The sequence below is a fragment of the Salmo salar genome, chromosome 20 (genome assembly GCF_965601325.2).
Source record: "Salmo salar chromosome 20, fSalSal1, whole genome shotgun sequence".
NCBI classification, from domain to species: Eukaryota; Metazoa; Chordata; class Actinopteri; order Salmoniformes; family Salmonidae; genus Salmo; species Salmo salar.
In genome coordinates, this window is record NC_138310.1 from 10,225,541 (window position 1) to 10,248,216 (window position 22,676).

Sequence of the window (22,676 nt, forward strand, 5' to 3'; positions counted from 1 at the left end):
TGATTACCCAGTAAAGTTCTTTTAAAATCTGGCATTACAGGTGCTTTCAAGAGATATTCATCTATAAATCATAGAATGACAATATTACATTTAAAAAATGTTTTCGAATAGTAATTTAGTAAATTGTAGCGCTGTTTCACCGGATGCATTTGAGGGAAAATAGTTAGTCAACGTCACGCACCGATGTAAAATGCTGTTTTTATATATAAATATTAACTTTATCGAACAAAAGAATGCATGTATTGTGTAACATGATGTCCTAGGAGTGTCATCTGATGAAGATTGTCAAAGGTTAGTGCTGCATTTAGCTGTTTTTTGGTTATTTGTGATGCATGTGGTTGGTCGGAAAATGGCTATGTGGCTACTTTTACGATATACTCCTCTAACATAATCTAATGTTTTGCTTTTTCTGTAAAGCCTTTTTGAAATCGGACAACGTGGTTCGATTCAGGAGAGGTGTATCTATAAAACGATATAACATAGTCCTATCTTTGAAAAAAAAAAAATATTACATTTTGTTATGCTAATGGCGATAGGATTTTTCGCTGGATGTCCGTCCTGCATATGGGACGGAGCCCGCACAGAGGTTAATGCTCTTGTGGCTGGATGGAAGCAAGTCCCCGCAGCTATGTTTCAATATCTAGTGGAAAGCCTTCCCAGAAGAGTATTATAGCAGCAAAGTGGGGACCAACTCCATATTAATGCCAATGATTTTGGAATGAGATGTTCAACAAGCAGGTGTCCATATGCTTTTGGTCATGTAGTGTATATATACAATTGTTATTGGAAAGTATTCAGACCCCTTGACTTTTTCCACATTTTGTTACATTGCAGCATTATTCTAAAATGTATTAAATAAAACATTTTCCCCAGCAATCCACACACAACACCACATAATGACATATACAAATAAAATAAGAAACATCTTATTTACATAAGTATCCAGAGCCTTTGCTATGAGACTCGAAATTGAGCTCAGGTGAGTCCTGTTTCAAGTGATCATCCTTGAGATGTTTTTACAACATGATTGGCATCCAGCTGTAGTAAATGCAATTGATTGGGCATGATTTGGAAAGGCATACCTGCCTATATAAGGTCCCTCAGTTGACAGTGCATGTCAGAGCAAAAACCAAGCCATGAGGTCGAAGGAATTGTCCATAGATCTCTGAGACAGGATTGTGTCGAGGAACAGATCTGGGGAAGGGTACCATGAAATGTCTGCAGCATTGAAGGTCCCCAAGAGCACAGTGGCCTCCATCATTCTTAAATGGAAGTAGTTTGGAAGCACAAACACTCTTCCTAGAGCTGGCCGCCCGGCCAAAATAAGCAATCGGAGGAGAAAGGCCGTTGTCAGGGAGGTAACCAAGAACAAGATGATCACTCTGACAGAGCTCTAGAGTTCCTCTGTGGAGATGGCAAAACCTTCCAGAAGGACAACCATCTCTGCAGCACTCCACCAATCAGGCCTTTATGGTAGAGTGGCCAAACGGAAGCCAATCCTCAGTCAATGGCAGATGACAGCTCGCTTGGAGTTTGACAAGAGGCACCTAAAGACTCTCAGACCATGATAAACAAAATTCTGTGGTCTGATGAAACCAAAATAGAACTCTTTGGCCTGAATGCCAAATGTCACATCTGGAGGAAACCTGGCACCATCCCTACGGTGAAGCATGGTGGTTGCAGCATCATGCTATGGGGATGTTTTTCATTGGCAGGGACTGGGAGACTCTTCAGGATCGAGGCAAGAATGAAAGGAGCAATGTGCAGAGAAATCCTTGACGAAAACCTGCTCCAGAGCTTTCAGAACCTCAGACTGGGTTGAAGGTTCACATTTCAACAGGACAACGACCCTCAGCACATAGCCAAGACAACGCATAAGTGGCTTTGGGACAAGTCTCTGAATGTCCTTGAGTGGCCCAGCCAGAGCCTGAACTTGAAACTGTTCGAACATCTCTGTAGAGACCTGAAAATAGCTGTGCAGCAACGCTCCCCATCCAACCTGACAGAGCATGAGAGGATCTACAGATAAGAACGAAAGAAACTCCCCGAATGCAGGTGTGCCAAGAGTGTAGCGACATACCCAAGAAGACGATGTTGTAATCGCTGCCAAAGGTGCTTCAACAAAGTACTGAGTAAAGGGTCTGAACAACTATCTAATTGTGATATTTTTGTTGTTGTGTCACTATGGGGTATTGCGTGTAGATTGATGAAGAAAAAAACAGTCTTATCGATTTTATAATAAGGCTGTAACCAAACAAAATGTGGAAAAAGTCAAGCAGTCTGAATACTTTCCAAATTCCAGGACCACAAAGCTGAGCAACTAAAACAATTTCTACCATGACCTGTTCTAATCTTGGTACTGTTAAAAGCAAATTACACAATTGATATTTATTTACTGACCTGATTAAAAAAGAACAGAGACAAAATTGCATTTTAGCTAGTATAGCCTTTTAAATCAGTGTATATCAGTGTTTAAGCTTACGCAAGGTCAAGGACGACCAGCCAAAAGCGCTGGAGAGATCACAATGATGTGTTAGACGTTTTTGATTTGTAATGAACCTGAGGGCAGCATGATATACTGAATCAAGTGCTCTCAGGGTAGTGGTTGAGACCTGCATAGATAAATGTCTGTGCGGCGGTGCTTTGCTGGTGACACTGCCAGTGATTTATTTAGAATTCAAGGCACACTTAACCAGCATGGTTCCCACAGCATTATGCAGAATTACGCCATCCCATCTGGTTTGCGCTTAGTGGAACTATCATTTGTTTTTCAACAGGACAATTACTCAAAACACATCTCCAGGCTGTGTAAGGGCTGTTTGTATTGGAGATATTTGTGCAGAGGTGAGTTGGGCATCACCACACACTTTTGTGAGGTTTTATTGCTTGGATGTCACTGCTCCCAGTGTGGCCCACAATCAATCAATCAAATGTATTTATAAAGGCCTTCTTACATCAGCTGATGTAACAAAGTGCTGTACAGAAACCCAGCCTAAAACTCCAAACTGCAAGCAATGCAGGTGTAGAAGCACAGTGACTAGAAAAAACTCCCTAGAAAGGCCAGAACCTAGGAAGAAACCTAGAGAGGAACCAGGCTATGATGGGTGGCCAGTCCTCTTCTGGCTGTGCCGGGTGGAGATTATAACAGAACATGGCCAAGATGTTCAAATGTTCATAGATGACCAGCAGGGTAAAATAATAATAATCACAGTTGTTGTCGAGGGTGCAACAGGTCAGCACCTCAGGGGTAAATGTCAGATGGCTTTTCATAGCCGATAATTCTAATATTATTCGAGTATTCGAGTATCTCTACCGCTCCTGCTGTCTCTAGAGAGTTGAAAACAGCAGGTCTGGGACAGGTAGCCCGTCCGGTGAACAGGTCAGGGTTCCATAGCCGCAGGCAGAACAGTTGAAACTGGAGCAGCAGCACGGCCAGGTGGAATGGGGGCAGCAAGAAGTCATCAGGCCAGGTAGTCCTGAGGCATGGTCCTAGGGCTCAGGTCCTCCGACAGAAAGAAAGAAAGAAAGAAAGAAAGAAAGAAAGAAAGAAAGAAAGAAAGAAAGAAAGAAAGAAAGAAAGAAAGAAAGAAAGAAAGAAAGAAAGAAAAATAGAGAGAGAATTAGAGAGAGCATACTTAAATTCACACAGGACACCTGGATAAGACAGGAGAAATACTCCAGATATAACAGACTGACCCTAGCCCCCCGACACATAAACCACTGCAGCATAAATACTGGAGGCTGAGACAGGAGGGGTTGGGAGGCACTGTGGCCCCGTCCGACAGGGCCAAACAGACAGGATATAACCCCACCCACTTTGCCAAAGCACAGCCCCCACACCACTAGAGGGATTTCTTCAACCACCAACTTACCATCCTGAGACAAGGCCGAGTATAGCCCACAAAGATCCCACAGTGTGCTTAAGGCTGGGACAGGAGTGTGTAATTGGGTATTGCACAAACTGCGTGCTGCCTAGACTACCACTATTTGTGGGTATGTCTGGGTGGTCTGCCATAGGTTGTTTCATTTGGTATCCGTTTGGTTCGGCTTGGGGCTGGATTGCAGTTCCCCATTGTGATGTATTGTACCGAGAATACCAACTCAAAGGGAAAGTTATATTTTGACTACTCTTCCCCGAAGAAGGAAACGAGGAACAACACCTGTGGCCCAGCGTCGCCGGTTCTGGGGTCATTGAAGAGCGGTACTGAATTAAGGTAGGAATCCGAGCCTCAAAGTTATCACCTGTGGAAGGGTGGGGCTTCCAGCGAAGCACAGTTTTCATTGGCCTTGTCAGCGCGATTGTAGTTCTTCAGTCGAAGTCGCGAGAGCACAACTCCCCAAAGTGATGTTGTACCTGGCTTCCCACCTTCAGGGAACAGTAGTTATAGTCATAATGTTATGTTTCAGAGCCTTTTTCAAACCAGACAATAGAACAGAGCTACCAGTAAAATTGAATGCAGGTATCTAGCTTCCATGCAGAGTGCCACCTATAACATTTTAATTTAATAGCCCTATGGAATTAGATCAGCTGCAATTTAACATGTATACAGATGCTATTCCAGAGATCAGATTAAACTTCTCTTTTATATCTAGAACCCTTATTTTGTATAACATTGTTTAATATAGGTTGTCTCTAATAAAGTTAAAATCGCAAAACAGATTATAATATGCTTTCATTCATACAGTAAACTCAGGACCATACAGTAAACTCATTTTGTATATTAAGCGTGTGAGGACAAACAACTATTCAGTCAAATAATTGAGGAACATTTGATATGCGAACCATCAAAGGACCTTGTCAGCAGTTTTCCAAGAAGGGACTGAATTACCTAAGAAGCCAATGCTAGTTATTTATAGCAGATTTTTGTCGTAAACACTTACCTAATTTGTCGGCATGGCTGTATGCATGTCACACTCACGATTGGGAGCGCATGGATTTCACGTACGGTACAAAAACTTTCTCGTTATCTTGTTTGTGTAGTCTGTGGGGAGTCTTTGGCAGAACTAGGCCAATCTTGAGTGCGGCATTCGCTTCTCTAATGAAATTGTTGCTAATGTTATTTGGCATTCCAGTTACCTATGGAACATTGAAGTGGGTCAAGTATGTGACCAAAAAGTTTCAAAGACCGCCAACAAAACTCCTCTCCTGTATCTTATTTAGGTCAGATCTACCGTGAGCACCAGATGTATCTGGGAGCAGTGTGACTTGACTAGGCAACACACAGCTATCCTATATGTTAGAGAGGAGACCAGACTCCCAACATAGTGGATGTATGCATTGTATTAGGCTGACCTTTCCCTCAAGGTCACACATATACAACCAATTTGCTGTCTAAGAGCTGGCCCATGTCCCCCAGATAAAGAACATTATATATTACAGGAACAGTGCATTCAGCTGTTTACTTTACATATCCTATTTTGTTGTCTATGGTGGGAAAGGGCATTACGTCTAGAAAGTCTGTGGGTTTACTCTGTAGTCATGAGTTGACCAACAAGAGAGAAACCAGCTTTCCCATTGGGAAAAGATTTGCAGAGAAATTGTTAAAATATCAATATAGATTTTATCCTTTGAACTTGCACTGTGATTTAGTGCTTCTAACAACTCTTAATGAAACATTGTGTGTTTGACTTCTGGGTTTTGCATTGAATTTGTCTATTTCTTCTGTATCCACTGATACAAACCATTAGGATTGTGCGATTAAAAGGGGCTGAGCTAATATTACCCCACTACGAAAAGATGAGCATGTAATCTGAGATGTAAACTGTTTTGCTCTGTGATAGAAGATAAGGGGTTCTTCTACACAGAAGATCATAGAAAAACCCATGACATAGTGTCTATAATACTGTAATAAGCTCACATAGTTGTTGTCACAAACTCCAAACAGTTGTCATTGAGTAGTTGGATATTCATTTGAAATCAAATCAAATTGTATTTGTCGCATACACGTTGAGCAGATGTAATTGAAGGTGTAGCAAAATGCTTGTGTTCCTAGCTCCAACAGTGCAGTAATATCTAATAACACACAACAATACACAGAAATCTAAAAAGTTAAAGAATGGAATGAAGAAATATTGAAATTTTAGGATGAGGAGTGTCGGAGTCCCGAGTCCCGAGTGTGTGTGTGTGTGTGTGTGTGTGTGTGTGTGTGTGTGTGCGTGTGTGTGTGTGTGTGTGTGTGTGTGTGTGTGTGTGTGTGTGTGTGTGTGTGTGTGTGTGTGTGTGTGTGTGTGTGTGTGTGTACAGTTGAAGTCGGAAGTTTACATACACCTTAGACAAATACATTAAAATCAGTAATCCTAGTAAAAATTCCCTGTTTTAGGTCAGTTAGGATCACATTCCCAGTGGGTCAGAAGTTTACAAACACTCAATTAGTATTTGGTAGCATTGCCTTTAAATTGTTCAACTTGGGTCAAACGTTTCGGGTAGCCTTCCACAAGCTTCCCACAATAAGTTGGGTGAATTTTGGCCCATTCCTCCTGACAAAGCTGGTGTAACTGAGTCAGGTTCTTAGGCCTCCTTGCTCGCACACACTTTTTTAGTTCTGCCCACAAATTGTCTATAGGATTGAGGTCAGGGCTTTGTGATGGCCACTCCAATACCTTGACTTTGTTGTCCTTAAGCCATTTTCCACAACTTTGGAAGTATGCTTGGGGTCATTGTTGATTTGGAAGACTCATTTGTGACCAAGCTTTAACTTCCTGACTGATGTCTTGAGATGTTGCTTCAATATATCCACATAATTTTCCTCCCTCGTGATGCCATCTATTTTGTGAAGTGCACCAGTCCCTCCTGCAGCAAAGCACCCCCACAACATGATGCTGCCACCGCCGCGCTTCACGGCTGGGATGGTGTTCTCCGGCATGCAAGCACTCCCCTTTTTCCTCCAAACATAACGATGGTCATTATGGCCAAACAGTTCTATTTTTGCTTCATCAGGCCAGAGGACATTTCTCCAAAAAGTACGATCTTTGTCCCCACGTAGTCTGGCTTTGTTATGGCGGTTTTGGAGCAGTGGCTTCTTCCTTGCTGAGCGGCCTTTCAGATTATGTCGATATAGGACTCGTTTTACAGTGGATATAGAAACTTTGTACCTGTTTCCTCCAGCATCTTCACAAGGTCTTTTGCTGTTGTTCTGGGATTGATTTGCACTTTTCGCACCAAAGTACGTTTGTCTCTAGGAGACAGAACGCGCCTCCTTCCTGAGAGGTATGACGGCTGCGTGGTCCCATGGTGTTTAAACTTGCGTCCTATTGTTTGTACAGATGAACATGGTACCTTCAGGCATTTAGAAATTTCTCCCAAGGATGAACCAGTCTTGTGGAGGTCTACAATTTTTGATGATGTCAATTAGCCTAACTAAAGCTTCTAAAGCCATGACATTTTCTGGAATTTTCCAAGCTGTTTAAAGGCACAGTCAACTTAGTGTATGTAAACTTGTGACCCACTGGAATTGTGATACAGTGAATTATAAGTGAAATAATCTGTCTGTAAACAATTGTTGGAAAAATTACTTGTCATGCACAAAGTAGATGTCTTCCCTGTGGCTCAGTTGGTAGAGCATGGTGTTTGCAACGCCAGCATGGTGTGTGCAACGCCAGGGTTGTGGGTTCGATTCCCACGGGGGGCCAGTACAAAAAAAATAAAAAATTCATGAAATGTATGCATTCACTACTGTAAGTCGCTCTGGATAAGAGCGTCTGCTAAAAATGACTAAAATGTCCAAAAAATGTCCTAACCGACTTGCCAAAACTATAGTTTGTTAATTAACAAGAAATTTGTGGAGTGGTTGAAAAATGAGTTTTAATGACTCCAATCTAAGTGTATGTAAGCCTCAAACTTCAACTGTATATGGACTCAGGTGGTTGAATACTTATCTAATCAATATATATGAGCGTTTTATTGTTCATGAATCTTAAAACAAAGTTTTCTTCCACTTTGACATTAGAGTAGTTTGTGTTGATCATAGAAAAAAAAGACAATAACTTTTTAATCCCAATTTGTAACAGAACAAAATGTGGAAAATGTCAAAGGGTGTGAATACTTTCTGAAGGCACTGTATCTCCCCATAAGTGCTCACATATAATTCAATCACTACTGGACAATGCATATCCACATTTGGCCTTCGAATCATGTTTTGATCTCCTGCCACAGCCAAGAAAATGAAGTTGAATGTGCTCGCACTAAGCATGGCAGCCTAAGGTAAATCAATGAAGATGACACACTGCAGCACAGCCACGTGAAATTAGATGCTGTGAGAAAGTAGAGCATGACCACAGAGAACAAGAGAAGAGCATTATATTATTAAAGTAGGGTAATGTGACACCTTTGCGAGCAAAAAGAAGGCAAGCCATTTGATTCACAGACATCTTTTTTATTGGTCAAACGGAAAGACCGAAAAAGCAGAATCCTTTCTCAGCTGTACACAGTCGTAGTTTCTGACTCTCTCTTCTGCAGGCGTGGACTAATTAGCATATCATTGGTACACTTTTCTATATAGCGCTTGATACTCAGACTGAGTAGACACAGAAACACAAAATTGACTTATTGGTTCCCCTTCACCAGTTAGCAAAGGTTTTACAATGCACCAATGGTGAGTGCAAGGTAAAAGAACTGTAACATAATGTTATAACTAAATGTGCCTGTGGACATGGACATATTTGATACTGTATCCCTCCTCATATGTCATGCTGACATCTCCATTGGTTAGTAACGATCCCGTTGTGTGAAAAGCGCACACAGACAGCGATCTAGAATGATCAATCAAGAAGACAACGTTATGGACACAGAAACTTCTTGACAAGATATACTCATAAATAGCTTGATCAAAAGCCAAGATATTAAAAAATTAAATAAAAACCATTATGCACAGCCAAATACATCCATTATAAAAAGTGAGTTGCATGGCATGATGCTTATGCTGTGTCCATGGATCTAAGAAATATTAGACTTTCATGATGCATGTCATGATACTTTCAAATGCAACACTGAAATACAGTGACATACTGTAACAACAACTGATAATGTTCATTGTACAGATATTTAAATATTCAAAGTTCTTACATGTATTTATATTCTTTTGAAAACGCATGAATAGAAAGCTTTTTGTGTGATTCTGTTAATAGAATTTGTGTGATAGATTTTTTATATAATTTGATTTATTTCATTAGCATGGTAATGTCTGTACACATAAAATATTGTCAAATATTATTATTCAAAGGAGGGCTTACTCTTTGTGTGGGTATGGATGGGTGACTTCTATCCTGAGCTTTTCACATTGATTAAAAATGATATTGTAAAGGCAGAAGGAGGATTGGGCATAAGGAAACAAAAGCAAAGAAAATTTACAAAAAACTAAACAATGTATACAATTCTATAAATGTGACAATTCCAAGAAGATATCTTTCAAACACAAAATGTAAATGCTAATTAGATTTAAATAAATTAAAGATGAGATAGAAAATTCAAGAGTATTTGGACACACTTCAATCAGCCAGCCCATCAACCTCTGTATCTATACTGCAGTGCCACTTTTGTCCTTGTTATTCGCCCACTAGATCACTTTTAAGATTTTGCAGCATGTATCAGAACTATTGAGAAATGCACGTTAGAATAGATACCTACACCAAAGCAATTGCTCTTAGGGAAGGAGTTTTAAATTATGTCATAATAAACTTTTAATATAATTTATGCACCATGCAATTACTTAGTGTTTTACATTTGATACAACAGCATTGAGCATTGTTATTGTATTTTATTTGCACTACAATGTCAGTGTCAGTAATGTTAAAAGCCTAGCTTGAAGAGGTGTTATAATCAAAAGTAAATATATATGTATCTGTCACTGTAGTATTTAGTTGTGAAAGTTAATTGATTTTTGGGATAGTTCCGTAATAAGTTTCAGTGGGGTTAACAATTTCCAATGAAGCATGATAGACAGGTTTCACATTTTCTTTGTTAAAAAGTGACACTGTACAGTAGCTTCCAGGGCAATATGTTTAAACCACAGTGTGATTCCCCTCTCCACACTCCAGCTCCCTCCCATCAAATATGTTACCCAAGTTCATTCCAAACATGATGGGGAAAAAAACTGGAGAGGAATAAAAAGACATTGACCACAAAAATAAGAAAACAAAAAGGGACAAAACCAGGACAAGGGCAAGTTTAAAATCAAACAGCAACCCACCATAACCAAACACATATTCTTGAAAAATCCATTGGAAAATGATTTATTTTTACAGGTTGCACAGTTTATATTGAAACACTGAATCTGGGATAGATGATCCAGTATTAAAGGGGGGAGAGGGGATAGGTGGACAGATGAGGGGGAAGGGTGGTCACTCTTCCTCTGTGCATCCCAGTAACTCTGCACGCAAAGTGATCCTTCCGTACCACGACCATGGAAGGATCCGGACAAATCGGGCGTAGATGGGCGGATCTATCACATTCTTTCTGTGCGTGTCATTGTCAAAGTTTCCTTGGAACACCTGCGAAAGGAAGGACAGTGGGAATGAGATTAAATGAATGGTGATCTTGAACACCCACACATATCTCAGCAAGCTTGTTAGTGTATGTGAGCCTCATTATGCACAGAAGTGAGATTAGAAAGGATAGAAAGAGCAAAGGTTAGAAGAAGACGAAGAGTGATGGACATGCTGTGTAGGCTACATAATTCTGATGGTACATTTCCATAATGCTAGGAGGTATGGTCACGACCTGTGCTTTTGGCCTTGGAAAACACATGGCAGCGGAGTTAGCGACCTTTAATCCATTGCCTCACGGCAGACCATTCTTAGTGCCATAGTATCCAACAAGACCCAATAGACAAGCAATGCGCAAAACAACGGCCCAGAAGCAAATTATCAATCTCATCGTTGATATGTAGTTAAACGTGCAAGCATGAAATATTCCAATATAAACAAGCATACTGGACGTATTGGGATGTATACTGTGTTGTTGATAGTTAGAAGCCTTGTGCCTAAGTGTGGTTAATCGACAGTAGAATGATATGCAATATGGGATATATGTACCTATTGGGACAGCTTAACTAAAGTCCATGATCATTTCAATTAAACAAGTGTGATTATGACTATTTAATTGGGATGTAATGGGACTCGTCATCGTCATTATGTGAAATGTAAAACCAGTGGGCCGGACCCCAGCAGGTGCTGAAAACATTCTGCCATTGAGTGGTTGAAATTAGCCAACCCCTAGAAAACGTTCAACCAGAACCCTTTCTATGGAAAGTAGGCTGTCTCAGTCCTGTTCCTGGAGCCCCCACCAGTGAGCAAAAACCTTTCTTACAAAATGCATTCTGATGGTCCCCAACACCAGGGATATTAAATTATGATGTTACTCTAACTGGTATGTACTGTACGTTTGGTAGGTCTGAAAAGTGAAACATTCCATTTGTGATATAGATTGACATGTTCTGCTTCATCGTGCAAAGGATTTGCGTGAAGTAATGACACTTGAACAAGCCGCAGTGCATTTCCACTCAAAGAATCCTGCTCCTTACTGAAACAAGAGAGCAGTGAGAATGCCTCCATTATCCTCCCACTGAAAGCCACTTCAGGCTGCTCAATTCCCAAATTATTCCACAAATCGCTAATACAAACGGAGCTTATTCCCCCTCTAGGGAGGGTGACGTCTCAATGGCTTTTCTGGGGCCCTGCGTATGACCAGCAATAGCTCTCATATCATGAGAGTCTGCTGCTGAGAGCTCTAGAATTATTGCAGTTCTAACTGAGCATGGTGAGTAGGGCATATAAAGCCTGTCATTAGGGCCCACAGTTTTTCCCAGTCCGATCACGTGGTCAGGACAAAGCCCAAAGAGGTGCACTACGATGCAAGCAAGATCGACTCTGGGTTTTCTAAAGCTAGCCAGCTTCAGTTAGCTTCACAATCCAGCTCAGTCTTCATTAATGTTAGGAAGGTGGATATTGATCGTGCAATTGCCGCATACTCAAGCCTGCTCGAGCTGGGTTGTGGACTGCGCATTCATGTTGCACGTGGCTAGTCGAACGCCAAACTCTTCATTGAGAAAATGCTGAAACATCAATCCATGGGTGAGCCAGTGCCACATTTTCATTTGTGCCGAAATAAACATAAAATCAAAGTCATCTTGCAAATTCAACAGGCTATGGCATATAAGAAGTGATTTCTTTATTTTATTACGTATGGTTAATGCTGTCTTTGGTATGCTTGTCAATTAACCAGCACTTTTTCCACACTCCTATCGATAAAATAATTGTATTAAGTCATACGAAAGTTTTACTCTGCATGAAGTTTCAAATGCATTATGTCATTGCTAAATGTGTAATGTGATACGTATTTGAACATTTTAAACAAATTACACAGAAAAAGCATTTGATTAAACTAACGGGATTAACACTTTTTCAGTTACTACATGATTCCATAAGTGTAATTTCATAGTTTTGATGTCTTCACTATTATTCTAAGATGTAAAAAATAGTAAAAATAAACAAAAACCCTTGAATGAGTAAGTGTGTCCAAACTTTAATAAACAGTATTTCTATAACTACATGCAACATATAAGTGAGTGACAGCTTGCGTGTCCCTGGTTTGCTCTCGAGTGGCACAGCGGTGTAAGGCACTGCATCTCAGTGCTAGAGGCATCACTACAGACCCTGGTGTGATACCGGGCTGTATCACAACCATCTGTGATCGGGAGTCCCATAGTGTGGCACACAATTGGCACAGTGTCGTCCGGGTTAGGGGAGGGTTTGGCCAGGGAAGGCTGTCATTGTAAAATAAGAATTTGCTCTTAACTGATTTGCCTAGTTAAATAAAGTTAAAATAAAATAAATAAATTGCTATAGTGTCCATGGGTATCCATATGCTGACAGAGGCCTCTCCTCTCTCAATCTAGAACTAACTGCCTGCAGTCTCTGCCACACTCAGGCTCAGGAGGGGAGAGACCTGAGGAGAATATGTACAATGCTGTGCCCAGCCACACAGACAGAGACACACACACAAATGTACACACTCTCTCGGTCTTGCGCGCAAACATGCATGCATGAATGTGCACATAAAAACACACACATACTGTACACACACACAAACACTGTACTTCAGATTTTCTCTCTCACAGACACTCATGCTTGAATCTATGGACAGAGACAGAGACACAGACAGACGACAGAGACAGGACTCTTAGCCCAGGCCAACCTCTCCGAGACTGTGGCGTGACAAGAAAAGTCTCTGGAGTCCGGAAGCCTAATGTGTCCTCTAGCATTAATCACCTGCTCCACTCGACTGAGAGGCGGAAACACCTTGAAAAGTCCTATATCTGGAAAGCTCCTCACAGCTCTGTGCTGGGACACACTGATTAATATCCCCCCAGGCCTTGCTCTAAAATATGCAGTAGAACCTGAGTAAGGATAATAGGACATAGGATGTTTTGATAGGATGCTTTGTTTGTGGATTGCATATTTTATTGTTTTACTACCTATGAATAGCATCATTATAGTATCACTGTATTCTCAGTCTGTACTCTTTGATGGCCACAAATCCTGAGATTTGAGACTAAAGATTTCAACACGAAGGTTGCTATGATCTTGACAGCGTATATTTTATCACTTTTCTCTCGGCCCTGCCAGGATTGCCAAACGTTTGGAATTCTTCCAGTACTTAAAATTGAGATTGCTTGGCTGAAACTCACACTCAGTAAGCGTTGGCCCACATCCAAAGATCATCTTGTGGTTGAAATTATAAACTCCTCAAGCGAGGCATTTGAGCGGCGGATGGAGAAGTGTTTTCAGGTATGGGCCGCTAAACTGAAGATGTATTTGTACATGTTGGCATAAATTGATGTGTGCCCATTGGAGGGTGATATGTGTCGTAACAAGCCACCATCATATATACAGTGACTTCGGAAAGTATTCAGACCCCTTGACTTATTCCACATTTTATTACGTTAGTCTTATTTCTAAAATGTATTAAATAAAACATTTTCCTCATCAATCTACACACAATACACTATAATGACAAAACAAAAACAGGTTTTTAGAAATGTTAGCGAATTTATAAAAAATGTAAAACAGAAATACCTTATTTACATAAGTATTCAGACCCTTTGCTATGAGACTCGAAATTGAGCTCAGGTGCATCCCGTTTCCATTGATCATCCTTGAGATTTTTCTACAACTTGAATGGAGTCCACCTGTGGTAAATTCAACAGATTCAACATCATTTGGAAAGGCACACACCTGTCTGAGGTCAAAGGAATTGTCAGAGACAGGATTGTGTTCAGGCACAGAACTGAGGAAGGGTACAATCTTTTTTTGTAGCATTGAAGGTCCCCAAGAACACAGTGGCCTCCATCATTCTTAAACGGAAGACCTTTGGACCCACTAAGACTCTTCCTAGAGCTGGCCGCCCTGCCAAACTGAGTAATCGGAGGAGAAGAGCCTTGGTCAGGGAGGTGACAAAGAACCCGATGGTCACACTGACAGAGCTCCAGAGTTCCTCTGTGGAGACTGGAGAACCTTCCTGAAGGACAACCATCTCTGCCACACTTCACCAATCAGGCCTTTATGGTAGAGTGGCCAGACAGAAGCCAATCCTCTGTAAAAGGCACATGACATTCTGCTTGGAGTTTGCCAAGAGGCACCTAAAGACTATCAGACTACGGGAAACAAGTTTATTGGTGTCATCAGACCAGAGAATTAAATTTTTGGCCTGAATGCCAAGCGACATGTACTGTGAAGTATAGTGGTGGCAACATCAACCTGTGGGGATGTTTTTCAGCAGCAGGGAATGGGAGACTAGTCAGGATCGAGGGAAAGATGAACGGAGCAAAGTATAGAAAGATCTTTGATGAAAACCTGCTTCAGAGTGCTCAGGACCTAGACTGGGCGAACGTACACCTTCCAACAGGACAACGACCCTAAGCACACAGCCAAGTCAACACAGGAGTTGCTTTGGGACAAGCCTCTGAATGTTCTTGAGTGGCCCAGCCAGAGCCTGGACTTGAAACTGATTGAATCATCTCTGGAGAGACCTGAAAATGGCTGTGCAGCGATGCTCCACATCCAACCTGACAGAGCTTGAGAGGATCTGCAGAGAGGAATGTTAGAAACTCCCCAAATACAGGTGTGCCAAGTTTGTAGCGTCATACCCAAGAAGACTCAAGGCTCTAATCGCTGCCAAAAGTGTTTGAACAAAGTACTGAGTACTTAACCTCTATGGGCTAGGTGGGACGCTAGCGTCCCCCCCGTGGTGCACTCCATCAACAGCAGGTGCATTTCAAGAGCGGCAAATTTGAAACCAAATAAATGTCAAAATTCAAATTTTTCAAACATACAACTATCTTACACCCTTTGAAAGATAAACATCTCCTTAATCTAACCACGTTGTCCGATTTCAAAAAGGTTTTACGGCGAAAGCATAAAGTTAGATTATGTTAGGAGAGTACATTGACAATAGCTGTGTGTAATGTTTTGTCAAGTCAAAGACAGGGTCACCAAAACCATAAAACCAGCTAAAATGATGCACTAACCTTTTACAATCTCCATCAGATGACACTCCTAGGACATTATGTTAGACAATGCATGCATTTTTAGTTCTATCAAGTTCATATTTATATCCAAAAACAGCGTTTTACTATGGCATTGATGTTGAGGAAATCGTTTCCCTCCAATAACCGGCAGTCAAGTCAGCACCACAAATTAAATAATTAAAATTAGAAAACATTGGTAAAATATTATATTGTCATTTAAAGAATTATAGATTTACATCTCTTGAACGCAATCAACTTGCCAGATTTAAAAATAACCTTACTGGGAAATCACACTTTGCAATAATCTGAGCACTGCGCCCAGAAAAATACGCGTTGCGATACAGACTAGCCGCCATGTTGGGGAGATCTAAAATCGAAAATACTATGTAAATAATCCATTACCTTTGATTCTCTTCATCAGATGTCACTTCCAGGTATCACAGGTCCATAACGAATGTAGTTTTGTTCAAAAAAGCTCATCATTTATGTCCAAAAATCTCCGTCTTGTTAGCACATGATCTAAGTCCGCCGGACTTCACTTCATGAACGAGGGGAAAAAATATATTTACGTTCGTTCAAACATGTCAAACGTTGTATAGCATAAATCATTAGGGCCTTTTTTAACCAGAACATGAATAATATTCAAGGTGGACGAATGCATTCTCTTTTATAACGTATTGGAACGAGGGTACCCAACATGAACTCGCGCGCCAGAGTCTAATCGGCCATCACCGTTCCATGGCTCTTGTTCGGTCAGATCTCACAGTAAAAGACTCAAAACACTTTGTAAAGGCTGGTGACATCCAGTGGAAGCAATAGGAAGTGCCAAAATATTCCTCAGCCCCTGTGTTTTTCAATGGCATAGGTTTAAAGGTAATACAACACATCAGATATCCACTTCCTGTCAGAATCTGTCTCAGGGTTTTGCCTGCCAAATGAGTTCTGTTATACTCACAGACACCATTCAAACAGTTTTAGAAACTTTAGGGTGTTTTCTATCCATATATAATAAGTATATGCATATTCTAGTTACTGGGTAGGATTAGTAACCAGATTAAATCGGGTACGTTTTTTTATCCAGCCGTGAAAATACTGCCCCCTAGCCCCAACAGGTTAAAAAGTACTGAATACAAAAAAAATTGATTTTGTTTTGTCATGATGGGGTATTGTGTGTAGATTGAAAACCCCCCACCCCCGATTTAATCCATTTTAGAATAAGGCTGTAACGTAACAAAATGTGGAAAAAGTAAAGGGGACTGAATACTTTCCGAAGGCACTGTATATATTAGAATCTTTATCTTCACCCTGCTCCACATATGAAAAAAGACAGCAATTTACTGTATTAACCTCTATGGGCTAGGTGAGACGCTTGCGTCCCACCTACGTAACAGCCACTTGCAGCCTGTGGCGCGATTTTCAAAACCTTAAAAATCCTATTACTTCAATTTCTCAAACATATGACTATTTTACAGCTATTTAAAGACAAGACTCTCGTTAATCTAACCACACTGTCCGATTTCAAAAAGGCTTTACAACGAAAGCAAAACATTAGATTATGTCAGCAGAGTACCAAGCCAGAAATAATCAGACACCCATTTTTCAAGCCAGCATATGTCACCAAAACCCAGAAGACAGCTAAATGCAGCACTCACCTTTGATGATCTTCATCAGATGACAACCCTAGGACATTATGTTATACAATACATGCATGTTTTGTTCAATCAAGTTCATATTTATATCAAAAACCAGCTTTTTACATTAGCATGTGACGTTCAGAACTAGCATACCCCCCGCAAACTTCCGGGGAATTCGCTAACATTTTACTAAATTACTCACGATAAACATTCACAAAAAGCATAACAATTATTTTAAGAATTATAGATACAGACCTCCTCTATGCACTCGATATGTCCGATTTTAAAATAGCTTTTTGGTGAAAGCACATTTTGCTATATTCTAAGTACATAGCCCAGGCATCACGGGCTCGCTATTTAGACACCTGGCAAGTTTAGCACTCACCATAATCATATTTACTATTATAAAAGTTTGATTACCTTTTGTTGTCTTCGTCAGAATGCACACCCAGGACTGCTACTTCATTAACAAATGTTGGTTTGGTCCAAAATAATCCATCGTTATATCCGAATAGCGGCGTTTTGTTCGTGCGTTCCAGACACTATCCGAAATGGTAAAGAAGTGTCGCGCGCATGGCGCAATTCGTGACAATAAAATTCTAAATATTCCATTACCGTACTTCGAAGCATGTCAACCGCTGTTTAAAATCAATTTTTACGCCATTTTTCTCGTAGAAAAGCGATAATATTCCGACAGGGAATCTCCTTTTCGGCAAACAGAGGAAAAAAATCACAAAGGCGGGGGCGGTCGGGTCATGCGCATAAGCCCAGAGTCCCTTGATCGGCCACTTGAGAAAGGCAATAATGTGTTTCAGCCTGGGGCTGGAATGACGACATTCTGTTTTTTCCCGGGCTCTGAGCGCCTATGGACGACGTGGGAAGTGTCACGTTAGAGCAGAGATCCTTAGTAAAAGATAGAGATGGAAAAGAAGTTCAAGAAATGGTCAGACAGGCCACTTCCTGTAAAGGAATCTCTCAGGTTTTGACCTGCCATTTGAGTTCTGTTATACTCACAGACACCATTCAAACAGTTTTAGAAAATTTAGGGTGTTTTCTATCCATATGTAATAAGTATATGCATATTCTAGTTACTGGGTAGGAGTGGTAACCAGATTAAATCGGGTATGTTTTTTATCCAGCCGTGTCAATACTGCCCCCTAGCCCTAACAGGTTAAACTAATTTGATCACTGTTCATATGCTAATTTTGTGGATTCATGCTTCTGGGAGAATCTAGTTCACTATAGCCTGTTAAAGAGAGAATGAAAGCTGCCAGTGTGCTTTAAAGGCTTGCATAAATCAAGAGATCTGTGTGTGTGTGTGTGTGTGTGTGTGTGTGTGTGTGTGTGTGTGTGTGTGTGTGTGTGTGTGTGTGTGTGTGTGTGTGTGTGTGTGTGTCTGTTTAGGTGTATGTGTAGGTGTGTTTCCTCCCAGGTTAGCCCTGCTCTGACCATCATCAGCAAAAGCTCCAGGAAATCCTTATCGTTAAACAACCCAGCGAGAGTAGCAAAGTAAACAGGCCTCCTCTAAAAGAACAGGCCCAGTAGTGCTGCTGCTCTCCTGACAGCAGAGTGTTGTCACAGCCTCCTTCCCTTTCCGTTAGCTGGGGTGGGCGATTGGAATGGTCACATGTACTCTGGTGAAGGACCGTAAACACAATTTCAGGCAGCATGCCGACCAGGACTGCTAGACAACGTGCCCTTATCTGATCCAGGAGCCAAGAGAAAGTCAGAGAGAGGCCTCAGCAAGCTGTGCTGGAGCCTGAGATGGGAAGATGCAGTGCTAACGATGAGCGATGAGACTGGGTCCGAGCTTGACAACGATAAGCAGCACAATACATTTCTCCATTAATTCTGTCAATTGTTGTTTTGTGTTTGATTGTTTGTTTTAGCATTTATTGTCTTTTTTCTCCTCGCTGTGCTTTTCCCAATCATTCACTTTTTCATTCAATTGGATTCAATTCTTGGCTGCAAAATTAACATTTCTATTTGTATTCATTTGGGATTTTACTGCATATCAAAATAGTGTTCGCCTTTTACATCTACTAATATTATGCTTGAGTTTTGGTGGATACTGTTCCTTCCACTACTGATGGCATGCAGGGTTTGGGTTACATGTTAAGCAGTACTGTTAATGGAGTGAGGATGGCTCACCTTGTCCTTCCTCTGTTTTTCATCTTGATATACGAGCCACCTCTCTCCATCGTTGCTGTAGGCCACCTTGTAGGAGCCGACGAACTGGACATGGCCAAAGTCCTTGGCCCCCTGGGTGATGATGCCGGTGACTTTAGTAGGCAGGAGCATGTCAACCTGAGAGAGACAGAGAGAGTGTGGTGGGTGAGGGAGAGAGATAGAAACAGAGAAAAACTTTCCTTTATCACCTCCGACTCAGCTAAACGAAAGTGTCAGAGATGCTCAGTTCTCGCCAAGTTCAATTATTTAGAGCTAACACAACAGTGTAGGTTTCTGACTAGCGTGTACAGAATGCACCGTTACTATCTGCTTCACTATTACCAAGCCCATGCAGGATTCCATGCAATGAAGACAATGGATTGTCAGGGTTAGCTTCCCTATATTTATTCTCTGTTAATTATGCTCAATGAGTAATGTATGGGAATTCATACTGCAGAAAATTACAAATAATTTGAATCTAAAGTGGAAGAACCTGAGAGCAGTGCATGATGAGATGGGTTTCCGTGGAGCATAAAACTGTGCATTTAGGGAGATCAAGCGAGATGTCTGAGCAGAATTATGAGCGTTTTTGGTTCATCTTTTATAATTGAGCATGAATCAGCATAGCTTTGAATCAGAAGAGAAAAACAATCCAATATGTGCATGTGGAATGCCTAATCATCCCAGGCTGCATCCCAAAGAGGACCCCGGGTGAAAAACACAAATTGTCCATTCTGTCGAAGATACTGTAACATCATTTGAATCTCTTTCACATGCTAACAAAAAGGTCACATAAATTCATGGCTTGAGGATCAAAGGCTTCATTCATAGCTCATGAATATAAACGCATGACTGGCATCAGGGAATGTTCTACACACAACATGGCAACCATGACATAGTTTGAAACCATAACCACAAATGATCCAGAAGTCTGCTTTTGATTTGGCTCAATGTCAATAACACCATGACGGTACAGTAACTGTCTTGCTAGATCCATGCACACCAATCCCCTTCATGGGGCGAAGAGAGAGCAAGAGAAGCGGTCAAAAAGGAGAGAGGTAGTACAAATGAGAGCGAGAGAGAGAGAGAGAGAGATATGGATTTCCTGAGCTGGATTTACAATACACAGGAGCCCATATATCATCCTACATTTCTGAATTTAATTAAACTCAACCCATGAATTTTAATTGGCCACACCCCACAGGAAGCAGAATTTGAAATTAATTTGAATTGAAGAAAGTATAATTTAATTCAAAGCAATTCAACTGATACATGAAAGTCTCATTCATTTGACATATCTTTTAGCAAAGGATCTGCCACTTATTGATGCAAAGATTATACATAGCATTTCAAATATTAGTTGGATTATAACTCAAAGATTGTCATCAAATGTTAGATTGCTCCCTTTCATATTGCAGTGTTTGATCTGCTGTAAAACAATTATAAATTATTACAGACAACCCACAACATGTTCTTACAATATTTATGAGAGTATTGGTAACCATACACAATGTAAAAATAAACATGTGTATACAGTAGTGATGTGTAGAATAAATAAGCCATTTGAATTTCATGGAACTTAATTAAAATCTACTTTCTTTAAATCAAATTCAATTCTCTGTGGGGTGTGGCCAATACAAATTCAAGAATTAAATTGGAAATAAAGAACAATTTACAACTCAATTCAGAATTGAACCCAAGCCTGCTATACAGAACGTGGTAAATGTGGGCCAAAACACAGAGGCTTCTCGATCTCTCATGTTCTCAAGACCCTCGTCTGACTATAATGTTACTGTACATCATCCCATACATTATATTACTATTTATTGCAACACATTACAACATATCATAAAGCATTACATGCACAAACACAGCACACAAACATGCCTCACTATGGCACGTGGTGCACATGAGCCCCCATCTCCACAACATCTGTCATGAGGCCAGGAGATTGCTCCTGAGCTGGTCTTCAGTCCTGTTCTGACAGACTTTCTCCAGGGATTCAAAGAGGTTTTCACTGTAGACATCTGTTTGGAGGAGCAGGCAGGCTCAGGCCTGGGTCCCTGACTTATAGGGAGCCAAAGACATGGCTTGCTGTCAATCTTTCTGTGCTCTTATAGAACAAGAGTTATGTGATATGGAGTAAGCAGCCAGCTCTTGGGGTTCTGAAGACAACATAAAAAGGGTTGGCTCTCTAAGGCAGTATGTTAGTTGAACAGCTATGGTCCTAATTTCAAATCTTGGTACAAGGGCACTTTACCATGATGTCATGTAGGTAATTATACACATTGGTTTACATAGTTTTCTATTAAAACAGAGATACCTCCTTCAAAACCAGACCTGTACAGATGCTTCACCCCTTTGTTTAATGAAGTGTTCATGTCTGTTTTGGGAGGGGGGGACATATAAATGGGGCTTTAAATAACCTCTCTTTTATAATTACAGTAATTGCAAACTGCCTTATGCATGAAGGGACACTAAAGGAATGGGAGAGGCTGTTGCTGCTTCAGGGAAAAGGAATGACACATTGCATTGTGAGGCTCAATTACCCTCCAAGCAGAGCACAGCGTAGAGGTAGTCTCATTCTGGCCAACCTGTCGAGTCTGCCACCAAAACAAAGGCACGCTTGAAGGGGAACCTGTATTTGCGGTCATAGGTAGCAGTCAAAGAAGACGACCGCCCCTGGCACAGTCAGCTCCCAACACTTTAATGCCCCAAACTGATTTAAAGGGCGAGATAAGCTTGTTAGAGCCAGGCGTCCCCAAAAACCCACATTCCAACACACTTAACCCTGACACACCGGGGGCTTTGAAGTCTTAGCGGCAACCTCTGGATCCTCGTGACACAGGCACACAAAAAAAATCACAGCATTCCTTTCTTTCTCTCACTCCTTCTCCTCGGGTGAGTGGAAGTCGATACAAACAACACCTCAAAGAGTCCCAACCCCCCTCCTCCTCGCTCACCCCATCCCCTGTTCTCCTCCATCACCGTCTGTTTCCCCCATCAGTGGAAAACATTCATAACATTTGGCAGAATTAATTATCCCTGCATGGTGCTTCAAGGCGACACATGCATGTGTTTCTGTGGGACAAATAGGGAAAGAGAAAATAAACTCAAAAAGAGGAGAGAGAAACCCCCCCATCTACTCATTGAGATGAGAGTTTGCGTGTAACGCCAATGTCCATATTTGAAGTGCTAGTTTTGTCAGAGGGGTGAAAAGAGTGTGAGGCTGCTGTAGAGGAATACAATTAGCCCCTCTACTACTCCACACTGTATACATACATAGCACCCAGCTAGCAGCTAGCTCCCCCTCTAGCTGAGCTAATTTAATTGTATGTGTTGAAGACTCATT

The 22,676-nt window shown here is 41.1% G+C and overlaps 1 protein-coding gene across 3 annotated transcripts in view; it reads right to left on the bottom strand.

The window, feature by feature from the left end:
- Positions 1-8,351: 8,351 nt before the first annotated feature.
- LOC106580141 (EGF-like repeat and discoidin I-like domain-containing protein 3) overlaps positions 8,352-22,676 on the bottom strand; it is a 314,416-nt gene continuing 300,091 nt past the window's right edge. For all 3 annotated transcript variants that reach the window (XM_014160860.3, XM_014160861.3, XM_014160859.3), the window contains 2 exons: positions 19,307-19,462; positions 8,352-10,485 (listed from right to left, as the gene is read on the bottom strand). In XM_014160860.3, the coding sequence (XP_014016335.3) occupies positions 10,336-10,485; positions 19,307-19,462 (306 nt within the window). In that variant the 3' untranslated portion in view covers positions 8,352-10,335. The remainder of the gene's footprint in view (positions 10,486-19,306; positions 19,463-22,676) is intronic.